This window comes from Plectropomus leopardus, chromosome 12, assembly GCF_008729295.1.
Source record: "Plectropomus leopardus isolate mb chromosome 12, YSFRI_Pleo_2.0, whole genome shotgun sequence".
Classification (NCBI taxonomy): Eukaryota; Metazoa; Chordata; class Actinopteri; order Perciformes; family Serranidae; genus Plectropomus; species Plectropomus leopardus.
This window is the reverse complement of record NC_056474.1, coordinates 26,608,116-26,622,521: the sequence shown is the minus strand read 5'-3', so window position 1 is coordinate 26,622,521 and position 14,406 is coordinate 26,608,116. Positions and strand designations below refer to the sequence as shown.

The window sequence follows — 14,406 nt, the reverse complement described above, 5'->3', positions numbered from 1 at the left end:
AAATTTAGGGGTACTACCTGTGGAAAACAAAATCACGAAAAGCACCTAGTACCAAAAGCAAGTCAAATCAGGGCTAACCATGCACTAGAAATTTGGCATCACAATCCCAAACATTTCAATCCTGGCTGACTGGCGACACCTTTGGTCATTTGGAGGAATGGATTTTCAGGTACAAGTTCTATGACCTGCATCAACGACTCAAGGAAGCAAATACTCATTAAACAGCTATTCTGACAGATGTGCAGTAGAAGAGGACTTATCAAGTATCTGTTTACAATGCACCCAAACAAGCTGTGGATTGGGAGGAAGAAGCACATCAATTCTGTAACATAGACAGCTCAAAAGGACAGTCAACAGTGACACTGAATTCATGATCAAGTAGCACAGGTTGGTGTCTTGAGCACATGTCCAGTAAGTGAATGTATCTCTCCTGTCAATGCCTTTTGCATAGGGGTGGCAAAATATGTATTTATACAGCTTACCCTCTACAATTCTAAATCCATTTACAGATTACAAAAAAAATGTATTTTTGCAGTGCATTGCTACACTGTGCCATGAGAGCATAGTGTAGCTCCAGGACTTTGTATTGCATGTACACAGTGTAGTGGAGCCTTTGGGCACATTCTAATTTAAATAATTCTCAGGGAAGAATTAGTTTGACGTGATTCATGAAATACACAAGCCTTGCAAGACTACGGTGAACAGTTTTGGGAATGCTACAAACATGAGGGGTGCACATACACTATCGCACAGGGACCACCGTGTACAAACTGTGACACTGAAATCCACAATTTTACAACACTTTGAGGCAACTCTGACTGGGGGAAAAAACACTGGTCCATGCCTTTTTTCATTTTAAAAGTCCTGTGCATGCATAATGTTATGGATAACTTCCTGTGGTATTAGCTTTGCAGCAAGAGGATACAGTCTATTTTCCACAGCTGATGATATTCTATATTTAAAAGTAAAGCAGAGCACCCTTACTCCACAACCTGGGGACCAGCTTCTGCTACTACAAGAGAACCCATGTGGGAAAGGTTGAAGTGATAGGCTATTACCTAAAAAGATAGTGATTTTCAGGGACAATACCAATACCATTAAAAAAAGAAAAAAAAAAACATTTGGCTGATAGCCAGTGCAGTTACCAATATTTTCTTGGTTGTTATTCTGAATGTTAGTGTTAAAAAGAAGAGAAAAAAAGGCATCTCTGCCTTGCTGCAGCTCAGTCTATTTCTTTTCTCATCCAAGTTGTGAGATGCTGAACTTAACAGCTGCTCACTGAAAGCAAACGTGAAAACAAACCACACATGCACATGGTACCCGTTACCCTCTTACATCATGCCAGAGTCAGGTCCAGACATTTGCTTCTTTCTCCAATGAGCAGCTACTGCTGTCTGGGTCCAGCAGCAAATAACCGACATAACATTTAATCAGTGCAATATTAAAGCAACACATCTAAACAGATAAACATCAGACACTTCCATTAGTGAATGTCATCTTATTTACTGATAGGCCGATGACAGTAAACAAGGCGGATGTTGGCGGATACTGATGCTCAGCCAATAAAACGGTGTATATCTTCTTAACAGGTCCCCTCCACTAAAAAATATGTTTTCCTTAGTGTTACTTAGAAGTTTACCCATAACTGCACCGAATGATGCATGTGCAGAATTTTTCACCAATAGGCTGTTTTTCAATTTTCCACAGACGGATGAAAGTTTCTCCATGTTCACCTTAAATCTGTGCTTGTACGTATAAAGTTTTGTTTCATCATACAACTAACTACACATCACGACTACTTGGAGCCAATTGCAAGTGTGATGTGGCAACTGGAAACTGCACATACACTGAGAATGGACTTTTTAGTGACGTTGGCAACATCTTATATCCAGCATTTAAACTGTGAAATATTTGCATATTAACACCCATCATTAAACTTGTTAGGGAAATATGTGTACATTGAGGCAGCCAGTGGAATGTCAAGTCAAGCACCAAAACCCCCAGTGCAGCTAAGTAGGCGTTTCACTTTCTGCAAACCACACTGAAATTAAAAACAGGAAACGATAAAGATGGTTCCGTCCTGGCAAAGCATCACAAAGGAGTATGCCAAAATGTCTGCTGATGTCTGTGGGTTACAGACAACCACAAATTGACTGCAACAGAACTGACAAATATCAGATATAATGAGTTTGTGTTGTCCAATTACTTTCTGTCCCCTAAATGCCTGCTGATGTAGTAAACAACCTCACATTAATGCTGAAACTCAGCACTTTACTCTTATTTTAGCAGCTTTATTTCAAATCTAATGTGCCTGAGTACAGAGCCAATACACACACACACACACGCGCGCACGCACACACGCACGCACGCATGCACGCACTGACTGCATTTTATGCTGCTGCAGTCTAAGTTTGGTATAAGTTAATTGCGTCTTTTCAATCAGTGCATGCTGGCATACCGTAATCAGCCTGGTTGTGGTTAAGATGTCAATAAACTATGTCACCTGCTGTCAAGATGGCTGAAATCCAGTAAATTGAACTCCCTGTTGTCCTGAGAGTGGTAGATGGTGTCAACATCCTGGAGGAGAGGAGGGAGGGAGGGAGGGAAGATGAGAGAAAAAGAAACAAAGTTACAAAGAGTGAGGGAGGAAAAGGACAGAGTCTCTTAAACAACTCAACAAAGAGAAGTGGCTTTGTAAAGTCTGTATCATGTCCTCACCCACTGTACTTCTTCTTTGCAGCCAATTCCATTGTAGTCGCAGAGAGCTGCATAGGTTTCAGAAAAACCTCCTGAAAGGGCAAGAGGAGAAGACAACAAATCAATCCCAGCCAGACCATATAACAGATCAGACATGGCAAGGATAGAATAAAGCAGGAAAGAGGACGTATGTATGAATGAGAGGGAGAGAGAATGCAGACCAGAGATGAAAGAAAAAGTCAGAGAGAGAGAGAGAGAGAGAGAGAGAGAGATTAGCTGTAAATATTGAGGTAAGATGAAAGTATTGCAGCATGAAAGAGCACTTCTTGTAGATTAACGGGATTACTAGCAGAAAGGGAGTGCATCCAGCAACTTCGGTCTTTTGACCCACTTAAGGATGAGTCCTCAACATGACTTGGTGTGAGTCAGTGAGTCAGCGAGTGGACAGACTCTGCAGTGTGTGCCTCTGTGTTTTGTGCGAAGTAGCAAGAAACATTAAAAACTCACCGCATGTTTTCTGGGGATCTAATGACGATTCAGAGTTTGGTGAGAACTTGTGACTTCCTTCGGTCAGATCTCCCTCTGCACGACAAATAGGAGGACTGAAGGACAAAAATGGAGAGAACAGGTTCAAATAAGAGTCACCACCCATGTTAGTGCACAGAGGATATTTATTCTCCATTTACCAACTTGCTTTCATGATATTTTATTTGTATGTTTATATTTTTAATGTTAATAGACACCCCCACATTCAATTTAAATAATCTCTGTTTTAGTTAAAAAGGCATGAGCTCCCCTGCGAGTCAGCCTATATAAATGGAGTTCTGCTTGCATTCTTCAGTTGGCCATTGAAAGCAGAAATGTAACTCAGAGACAGTCAATATTTGCTTTTTTTATTTATTCTTTCAGAATAAGTCTTTGATAATTTTAAAATACGTTTACCCTGAGTCTGCTGTGATTCATGGGTGCAACACTTGCAGCTCTATCAGGTTTTTTGTCAGCAACTGTGATAATAGCAAGCAGCCTATGCCACAAACTAGGGCTGAAGGACTATGGCCAAAATGATAGTCACAATTATTTTGATCAATATCGAGATAACCATTCTTAATCACACTTAGTCACTGTTGTTTAGTTTCAAATTGTTATTGCATATTACCATTTAAATAAACAGAGCACTGACTTCATTTACGTGTTGTGCTAACTTCCAACTAATGTACAAATTTTTGTATCAAAATAAAACTGGCCCTTATTGACAGTGCATCTCCTGGTAGCAAATTTTAAATAAAATTGCACTAAACATTTTACCCCCATTTAATCAACAGAGCACTGCTTTTACTTTTAGCAAAGTAAGACTTAAAATAAAGTTTTTATTCATCTCACTTCAGTGCATCTCCCAGAGCCAAAATATAAATAAACGTGTTTATTGGACACATATCTTTTTTCCAATTGAAGTGCGGCTGCATTGATTATTTCAGTCTGTCTTTAGGCGCTGGATGATGATGTAAAGTGTCTCTATTATAAGTTAGACAAGAATGAGGATTCAGTGAAGTAACATTAGCAACATTGTTTTATGGCCTTCATGGATTCCTCACATTGTGGTAGGGCTGCAGAGCTGCATTATTCATTGAATATTAACCTCAATCATGACTTTGTCTTCCCACAATTAAATAAACCTCACTGACAACCATACTGAAGTTTAAAATGTGTGCTCCGCTCACAGAAAACTCTGCTGAATATCTAATCAAGCACTTCCTAAATTAACAGCAAGCCTACACTCTGGAAGAGCAGTCATGCCTCTATGCATGACAGTGCAGTGGCAGCCTTTGAAAAACTTTCCTGAAAGTCCCTGTTCCTGAAAGACAAAGACCGGCAGTGGTCAAAACATGTTGGCTTTTTTAAAATGATTTAGCTACTATACTAAAGACTTTTCAGAGTCTCAAATAGAGCCAAATACGTCCTTGTTTTTTCATGTTTTTCACACTTTTGGAGTGCCTGGATTTCCTTCCTATTTATCTTCTATAGTCTTCAGAGCAACTAGTCATCTCTCTCTTTGTCTAAACTTTCCTGAATGTTGAGACTGCAGACAGGCAAAATGAAAATCAGCTGTTAGTCAACCATCTTCATCTGTTATTGGAAAGTATTTTGGATTTAGGAGGAGAACAAATTGTTTGCAACAAGTGCATGAGACTTGTGTCTGTGCCACAAAGCAACACAACTAAATTGTTAAATCACCTTTAAAAAAAAAAAAACACCTCCAACTGCAGTACAATGATAAATTAATGTCGTTGTGATTGTTAACTTACTGATTTTTTTTCTTTTTAAAGCGCATCAACTAATCTATCCAGCTCTCAAAAACAATAACCACTGTAATAGCATTCCTCCTGGCTAAAGATATCTGTCAAATGGTTGCATATCTATAATGGCTTACTTAATTTTAGTTAGCTCATATTTTGGGTACAATTGTATTTATATTTTTATTCTAGAAGACGCACTATGAATAAGGACCAGTCATATTTGATGCAGAGATGTGTATAACAGCGTGGAAGTAAAACCAATGCTCTGTTTATTTATATGTGAAAGAGCAATAAAAAATATTTTGCCCTTGAAACCAGTGAATAATCTGTGATAAATTATTGTAGTTTCAATACTGATCAAAATAATCCTGATTATCATTTTGGCAATAATCATGCAGCCCTAGTTTGTAGTATTTGTTCACATTAGTGAACAAATTATATGTTTTGCTTTGCGGCGCAAACACAAGTATCATGCACTCCTTGAATATAATATGTTCTTGCTTAACATCATCTACCCTAAAATCAAAATATTTCCGAACATCATGAGATGAGCCATTTTGAGCAAGCTCCTTACCCTCTGCTCCAGACATCTGATTTTCTTTTTGCCCCTCTGCTCTTTGCTACCTAGTTTTCTACTCTCAACTGCAGTCAACATTCAGGAAAGTTTGTCACACTGGCTGCTAACTACTTGACAGCTGCCATGGCTGTTAGTTTAGGGAGCACTTGATTTGATTTGCAGCAGTTTTCTATTAGAAGAGCACACATTGTAAACGTCAATATTGCAGTTAATCATGGTCATTTAATTGTGAGAAGCCCGAATCCTGATCAAGACTGACATTTGATTAATTGTGCGACTCTACCACAAACGACAGCACCTCTTTGGTCCAACTGAAATATCTCAGTAGTTACTAGATTAATTGCCCTGAAATTTTGAGCAAACATTTGTGGCTCAGAGGATATCTCCTCACGACTTTCATGATATTTCACTCTGAACCAAAGTGGCAGACCCAACTGACAGAGTGACACTGTCATCCCTAGAGCCACTGCTGCTCGCTAAAAATGTATCATCGTCATTATCTATCTTTTCAGGAGGGCCACTTTCCTTGACTTTTGAGGAGCCATGTTGTGATTAGAGAGCCGCTGGTCCCAATTACAGGTTGGGGGAAAAGTGGATGGTAAATATTAGGCTTCTCTCCTCCCTTAGCTGCTGTTGCCCTTCAGCAAGGCACTAAGATCCCAGCTGCATAAGTGGAGCATTTCAGTGCCCAAGAGATGATGGCACACTGGTACAAGACTGCTTCCAGGTGTGAGAGATTAAAATGAGTATAACTCTCCCTCTCCCTGCAAGCACCCCTCCTGCAAGACATTGTTATAAATAAAAACCCGTTCTCAAACAACTTAGTCAATAAAACTATGGTATTTGACTCATAACGATTCAGATCCAAATTTAGCCTTCTAAACGAAACACAGCTGCATCATATTTTCAAACGATAATACTGACTTTTTTTGCCGCAAGATGCTAATTTGCAGCAGACTTGTTTTTCATTGATTATAGCTGCTCCAGTTCAAGTAAATATGGAAAGTGAATGTCTGCAATGTCGAAACTGCTTATGACATTGCTTTGGTAGTGAATAAATAACACGTAAACTGTAAAATTGGATCCCTGGGATGCTTTCTGAAGCTCCCCGCTGCAATTACATTAAGAAAAAAAAACATATCCCTCTGCTTAGTGGTTGTTTTCTCTAAAATACTTCTTTGACAAAAAAAAACATCCAGTAAGCAGAAAACACTAAGGACCGGGATCACAAAGTAAATACTGCGATGGCGCATAATACCTTGCTCTACCTGCTTTGGCTTTTTGATAGGATTACACCACTATACTGTTGCATTCAACACACACCAGCCTTAATCCCATTTGTCAACGAATCACACACAACACCTAACCACATCCGTGACCTTAATCCCCACCTTATCTTGACAATCATCCTCCGCCCCTGGAGCGCGTGTCTATGTGCCCGCTATCTGGATGCTATCTGCATTATGGACTTCAATGCAGCGGCACCAATCAGTTACATGGCTGCACAATCAAACCCACAACAACTCTCTTCCTTCTGTCCTCCCCTCTCTCTTTATTCGCTTTAAACGTTCTCACTGGAAGCAATCATCCGCCGTGGCCCTAATGGGAAAGAGCCATTCGGAAAAATGATAGAGTGCGGAGATAGCCTTGTGTAGGTCAATAGCCGGAGCACAGTCAATCCCATTGCTCTCAGAAATTGTAGATGAGACCCGAGGGAGGAGAATACACTCTGCCTCACACGCCTGCTCAGCCATGATCACGGGACAAAAATTTCCGGGGCTTGAACTTAACTCCATCCATGCTTTTCTTTAGTGTGCATCCTCTGTGCTTCCCTCATTAGTAAGTGCAGAGGATACACACAGCCCACTTTAGGATTTTCAACCCTGTGAGAATGTGTTTTTGACTGTTTCTCCATCAGCAACTGTGTTTTCTGCTGCTCATTGCTTATACTAAATAAGCTGCTTTAAAAAAGGAATGAAAAAGAACCAACACAATGCCTTCAGGTAACGGCCTACTCAGTGTCAGCTGGCTGATTTAATCCCACTGATTGCTGGGTGTTAAAGTCTACCGTGACACAGAAATGGGTTGGATGCAAACTATAGCAATACAAGAATGCATTTGGCTGCTGAAGAGGAAAGCTGCCCCGAAAGTGAAGCTGCCAACTTGCCAACGCACTGTCGAGTGCTGTTAACGTCGGCCAACTTGTCTTCGCTCCTCAGCGCATGTAACACAAAAACAGAAAGACTTGTTTCTCTGCTCGAGGCGAGGATGCTCGGAGTTGCTTACGCATAAATGGAATTGTTGAAGACTCGGGAGAGGGCGTAGTTGATGTGGCTGACCACGTGATCCAGCTGGTCCTGGGTCTGCAGTCTCAGCGAGTAGGTGGTCTTGTCTGTGTCAATTACAACCTGTGGATGGACACTTTGTCAATATTTAAACTTTATGCTGATCTGAAGGCGTAAAGAGCAGGAAAACAAGACGATTATCTGTGTGTTCACCTGGTGTTCTGGATAGGTGTTCATCGCTCGGATTTCCAAAAAGTTGAAGGTGACCTCCATCTGAAACCAGCAGAAAAACGTCACTGTGGTCTACTAAACTCCTATTTTACATCATCTTTACAGGACAATTACAACGTGGCTCTTATTTTCATGGCCATTTCCTTTCATCTCAATAATATTTTACTCAAAGTATGTGCTGAGATCTGGGAGCGCAGCAGCATCACATAAAAGCAGTCAGATGGGGCAAAAAAACACCAGCAATCAGACAATCATTCATGTTTTGAGCAAAGCCCAAGGTTAGCTGAACTTAAGAGAAAACAGAGCCTTGATGACTTCCAGTCCGGCTAATGACGGAGCACGCAGCGACTCAGGAGAGCTCTGTTAAAATAATGACGAATGCTTTGATAACATTTGGATATTTCTATTGCAATTTCATGCAACAGGTCACTTGGGATGGGAAAGTCGACCAAAAACATGTGTAGAGGACAAATATCATAGCTATGAAAATAATGAGGATGCCCAAAAAACGAATGCTAACCACGTTAATGGTACACGTGGCTCTTTGAATCTGGCCAACACGAAGAAACTACTGCTGGACCCTTAAGTGAGAATAATTTCCAAACTTTTTAATAAACTCTTTGTTGGTCGTGCCGTGTAAGTTCAACTTGAAGTCACAAGTGCCACTTCAAACAAAAGAAAATGAAGCACTTAACTGATGAATTATTAACCATTTATTTTTTGACTGCTTGTGTTTCTAGCCCTGTTGGACTTTGTTGTTGTGAGATTGCTACGGTCCCATATTTCAGCAATTATTCTCGTATGTACACCGATTTCATGAGTGAAAAAATAAAGGCAAAATCTACAGAAATAAGGCCAAAGTTAAAATACACCTGAATTAGAGGCTTGGCATTTTGGAAAATACATTAGTTTTTCCTTTTTGCAGACTGTAAAAATAACGACACCACTCTTGTCTCGTACAAATAATATAAATCTATAGCCAGCAGCCAGTTAGTTTCACTTCAGAAAAGACAGAAAATCAGCTTACCAGGCTCTTTCCAAATGCAACACATTTTGCAAACAAGTGCCTTAATCTTACTTGCAATCTTATTTGTTTCATCCATACACAACCATAAATTTAAACAGCTGCAGCTTCATGTTAAAATATGAGAGTAGCATCAAATTTGTTGTTTAAATGCTTTAAAGGGGCAGATGACCCCAAATAAAAAATATTTCCCTCTTGCCTGCAGTGCTGTTTATTATTCTAGATTGTTTTGGTGTGAATTTCAGAGTGTTGGAGATATCGGATGTAGAGATGTCTGCCCTCAATATCTTCAGCACTCTGCAACTCACGGCAAAACAAACAAACTTGATCAATAAACAGCAATGAAGGTAGGAGGAAAAAATATGCATTTTTGACTTTGAGGTGAAATGTCCCTTTAAAGCACTGACTTCCTGCCACTTGCCACCTTATCGTTGTCATTGTAATCGCTATCATTCAAAAACATCATCACCACAGTCATCATCATTATCTCTTCTCTCCTGCGCTGAAAGTCTGCTACTTTTTTTATCATATCTCTTGTGAATTACCATAAGATCAAGGTTGGCAAGTGAAAGCCATAAAATTCTACTGAGAGCGGGGGAACATTTACCTTGGTGGGCACTTTGACAGCAAAGAGATACAGTCTCCATGTTGCCAGGACCTGAGGGGAGAACACATTCATTTTTTCTGTCACAGAGAAGGAAATGCAAAATGCAAATCGCAGCAAAAAATAGCACAGCACAAACACCCCATAAAGAGAGCAAATCATCTCTGCGGCTCATCCCAATGACTCGTAAGTCATGCTAAGCACTCTAGACATTAGCGGGCTAATGATGATGGCGCGTGTGTGAAAGAAATATTACGGCGAGATTGAGAGTCATATGACAGTCCGATTTATCGCGCTAAGTTGTGTTGATGGAACTAAGTAGCACTTATTCAACAGATGCCTGATTGCGTCTGGGAGAAAAGTAATGCTGAGATAAGGGAGAGAAAGGGGAGAAAGAGGACAAAGAAGATGCAAAGAGCAAGCAAAAAGAGAGGTGTGCTTCTGCCAAAAGAAAGACATTACCATTTAAAAGGGTCTGGGTATAACGTGAGAGACAGAAAATGGGAATATATTCACATCTGCCTATGTAATTAATCTCATTCATAATTCAAAATTCCATAATTAGCATACCCCATGCATGCACTGTGCATCTCTGTCCCTCCCAATCTCGTACTCCCGATTCTCGGCCACACTTTGGTTTTGCTCTTTTTCAGCTGGCTTTCAAACTCCCTCCTTTGCATTCTGTCATTCCTCCCATTTCTCTTCATCTCCATGGAAATCTGTTCATTTTCCCCATCTTCTTCCTTAATCCCTAATCCCTCCATCTCCCTGCGCGCCACAGTGCCCTGTCTGCTTCGCTCCCGCCTTAACACCTCACTCCATCCCCTCCTGCCCTCACCTCCTCCCTTCTCCTAACTCCCCTGTCTCCTTTCCCGGTTCAGTTTTTCTTTTCTTTTTCTGCTCCGTCGCTTTCAATTCCTCAAGGCCTCTCTGTGCTGAATGGCTAATGGCGCCCCGCTGTGTGGCGGTGAGAGGAAGAAAGAAAATGAAACATACAAAGAGAGAGAGTGGAGGAAGAGGGAGAGATAGAGGAGGCGATGGAAGGACGGAGACACCAGATTTCCCTCCTGATAATGAAGCCTTCAGATACTACACCTACTCCCCGGCAAAGCTGGCCTCATGGATCAGCCCTATGTCTTAACTATATAGACATCCATAACAGACTCCCGCAGAGAAGGGACAGAGGAGAGGGAGTGGAATGGAAACAAGAGATGCAAAAGGAGGAGACAGAGTGATAGAGAGAGATACCCCCACCAAGAGAAAAAAATCTCCGCACTAAGCTGGTGGAAGGGCCTTCAAGGAAGATTGTTAGTCCAATCACAGCTCCTTGACAAGTTTGAAAACTCTGTTACATAAATCCAGGAAGGAGCAGTGCTGGTGGTGGTAGGGGGGTGTGATGGGACCTTGAGGCTCACAGAAAGAGGAGAGAGAGAGAGGTGAGATATAGTGGAAAAAATGAAAGACAGAGGCATCTTCTCCCATCAAAAGCCCTGCGAGCCGACAGAAGATCTCATAATGTAAACAGAGGCATCAATAATGCAGGCTCTCTGACGGCTGCCGATTTGATCCTCTGATGCTGAACAAGGCCTCTTGCGTTCGGTTTGTCCTCTCTTGATATATCATTTACAGCCCATTGAAGTATCATTAGAGACGATCAATACTCAAGATTACTTTTTGCCTACTTGGTTGGGGTATGCGCAGCAGTGAAGGCAAAAATATGACAGATTTCTTTTCAATTCATGAGGTATGCGAGATAACAGGGTTTGAACTAGAGCAAGCCATCGCACAACAATGATGGTTTTATTTGGACTCTGACCAATTTTCTGATTAATTTAAATAAACGGTGAGATGGGGGCTCCTCACATGCAATCGCAGCTATAGACCATGTGCACAGCACAGTTGAGGGGGGGGGGCAGTCCATAGACATGCAGATCAGGTTAATTGGTGACTCTAAAGTGGTCGTGGGTGTGAGTGTTAGCGTGAATAGTTGTCTGTCTCTATGTGTCAGACCTGCAATAGTGTGGCGACCTGTCCAGCGTGTACCCCACCTCCTGTGACCCTCTAGAGGAGAAGCAGTTGCTGCTAATGAATGAATGTTTACAGTGCACAGACAGTTTGCTAGAGAAAACAACAGCAAAAGAAAGATGTGAGAGAGATGACAGCATGGAGTACAACGCTACTGAAACTGCTACTTTCTGGCTGCAGAATGTGTCTGAGACGGTAATCTCTGGTTGGACCAAATAGCACAACACACAACACCTGTCTGGATGGACTTCCAGCTGTGTATCATCTTTCTCAAACATTATTAACACCAAGAACCACTCCAGGCTCACCAGTGAGCAAAAACACATGTGCATAGACAGTAACAGGCCCATTTCTCTCACCATGAAAGGAAATAAAATATAAACAAAGTAAAATAAATAAAGAAAATAATGAAAAAAAGGGGTTGCTCTGCGCAGTTTTCTTCTAAAAGAGGCAAATTCAGAAGTTTCTGTCTTATATATACAAGTTAAGTGTGTCTGCATTTTAAAAGTATCCTACTTTGGAAGTTGGCGATAACTGTTGGTGAAATCCTTTGGAAATGTATGTTGCCGTTTTATTTGAAAGACTTAGGGGTGGACAGAGGACTCAGTTTAGACAGTTTTCTGCTAACACAACATATTCGCTGTGCACAGTTGTCCCCCATAATATCAAGGGCAGGATTTTTGCTTCCCATTTTAACACCATGGCTATAAAGCATTTGTAAAGACTCGCTGAACGCAACCTGAAGCTATTATTAAAATAATATAGAGAAGAAAAGAAAACAAAAAGTTGTGATTATCATGGCAGATAGGCGCTGTAGTGATAACTTTGGCTCACTTTGGGATCTACGGAGATCCACTGGCTGCCTCTGAGCTCCATGGCTGGCTTTCAGGCTTCCAGGTGTTTCCAGCACTTCTGCATCTTGTCTAAACCCAGCATTCTCACCCAGATTTTATTTTTTTGCCCTACTTACTCGTGGTTGTATTATCAGCTAGCTGGCATACATAGAGGGAGAGATGGAATGCAGTGATAAAATAAAGAAACATACATGATGGAAGACCAAACTTTGCCAGTAATCCATGTATATTAGAGCTATGTTACGTTGACAGCTGTAACACATAAATTTGCCATTATGTTATATTAAGCGGAAGGTTGTCCATTACTGTAGCAATTCTATTACACGCAACAAAATGCCACGATTCAAAAACTTTCAATAATTTTACTAATTGTATAAATCTTTCAGGTCTTGAAAATGTGACTGTGAAATTCTATGACTTTTCCATGTTTTCCATGATTGCGGGAACTTTGTAAAAGTACAGTTCAGTACCTAAACCTATTACAGACATGAGCTGTCTGAAACAGGTGAAACAACAACTAAGGTTTTTCTTATATGAAAAAAAAAGTCTTTCTGAGGCATCTACCCATAAGGATAAATTATCTAGCTACTGATACTAATTGGCACAAATAGCCAGAGCTAACATCGAGCCCAACTAGCCAAAACCAACATTTTTTCCCCCTCATGTGGCATTCTGGCAGCCCTCTTCTTTGAGGATCAATCAAAAATCCTAAAAGCCCCTCAAAGACTCATTTTCCGCCAAGGAAATCCTCCAAGATGAGATGGTCGTCTTTTTTGACCTGGTCAACCAAGAACACGGCAGGTGACAATTTCCAAAAGTGATGAGGATTTTTTGGGATTTGGGGGTACGGGGGGCGGGGGCCACAGAGTTGCCCTTGCTGTGACGGCACAGTGTCAGAAGCTCTAGTTCAAAGAGCCAGCCGGCCGGCCCCTGAAGCAGACTGTGAGGGCAGAGTGGGAGTGTGTGTCATACAGTTGGATTGCATGTACAGTACGTGCACGAAAAACAACAAATGTATCTCTTTCTGCTTGTGTGTGTGTGTGTGTGTGTGTTTGCGTGCACATGCAGCTGAGAGGGCAGAGGGCGGGGGCTTATATTAATCATAAGCTGTCAGGCTCTGGGTCTTGCACTTCAAACGAGATGGTGCAAATCAAAGTGTGTCTCTGGGTCGTGTGTGTGTTGCAGCACTGCCTCTGAGGGAACAAGCTGAGGATCAGTGCCAGATTTGGCCGCCTGCGGTATTTCTGGCTCGGCCACAAGGGCATTTTACACACACACACACACACACACACACACACACACACACACACACACACACACACACACACACACACACGGTGCAAAATCAGAAACATTCCAATACAGACATTTGCATAAGTCCAGCATGCAAGTACATCACACACACTCCGTTTGGACTCTCATGCACGTATAATGATGCACAATAGCTAGCTAAGCTGGCTTTGGACTACACTCGCCTGTCTTTCCCTCTCTCTCTCACTGTCACACACACATACACACACAGTCAGCTACCATCACTCAACTGAACTCTGCATCACAAGAATACAACCCTGCCATCAGTCAATCTGTCAGCTTACATGCATGTGTGTGTGTGCGTAAGTGACAGGGGGTTTGAAAGCACAGATGCCCCAGGTCCTGCTTTATAAGTGGACTTTAGAGTGGTTGAAAGATAGAGAGAGAGATGGAGCCAAATGAGAGGAAAGAAATGCAAAGCTCAAAAACACATCTTGTTCCAGATTCCCTCATAAAAACCAATGCATCTGAATCAAAGAGATGGCAAAGAAAGCTCTCTGAAAC

The 14,406-nt window shown here is 41.4% G+C and overlaps 1 protein-coding gene across 1 annotated transcript in view; it reads right to left on the bottom strand.

Moving 5' to 3' along the window:
* Positions 1 to 14,406, bottom strand: part of carmil3 (capping protein regulator and myosin 1 linker 3) — a 106,792-nt gene that overhangs the window by 75,771 nt on the left and 16,615 nt on the right. The window contains 6 exon segments of the mRNA XM_042496966.1: positions 2,504 to 2,577; positions 2,719 to 2,789; positions 3,205 to 3,299; positions 7,855 to 7,976; positions 8,067 to 8,126; positions 9,716 to 9,766. Of these exon segments, the coding sequence (XP_042352900.1) occupies positions 2,504 to 2,577; positions 2,719 to 2,789; positions 3,205 to 3,299; positions 7,855 to 7,976; positions 8,067 to 8,126; positions 9,716 to 9,766 (473 nt within the window).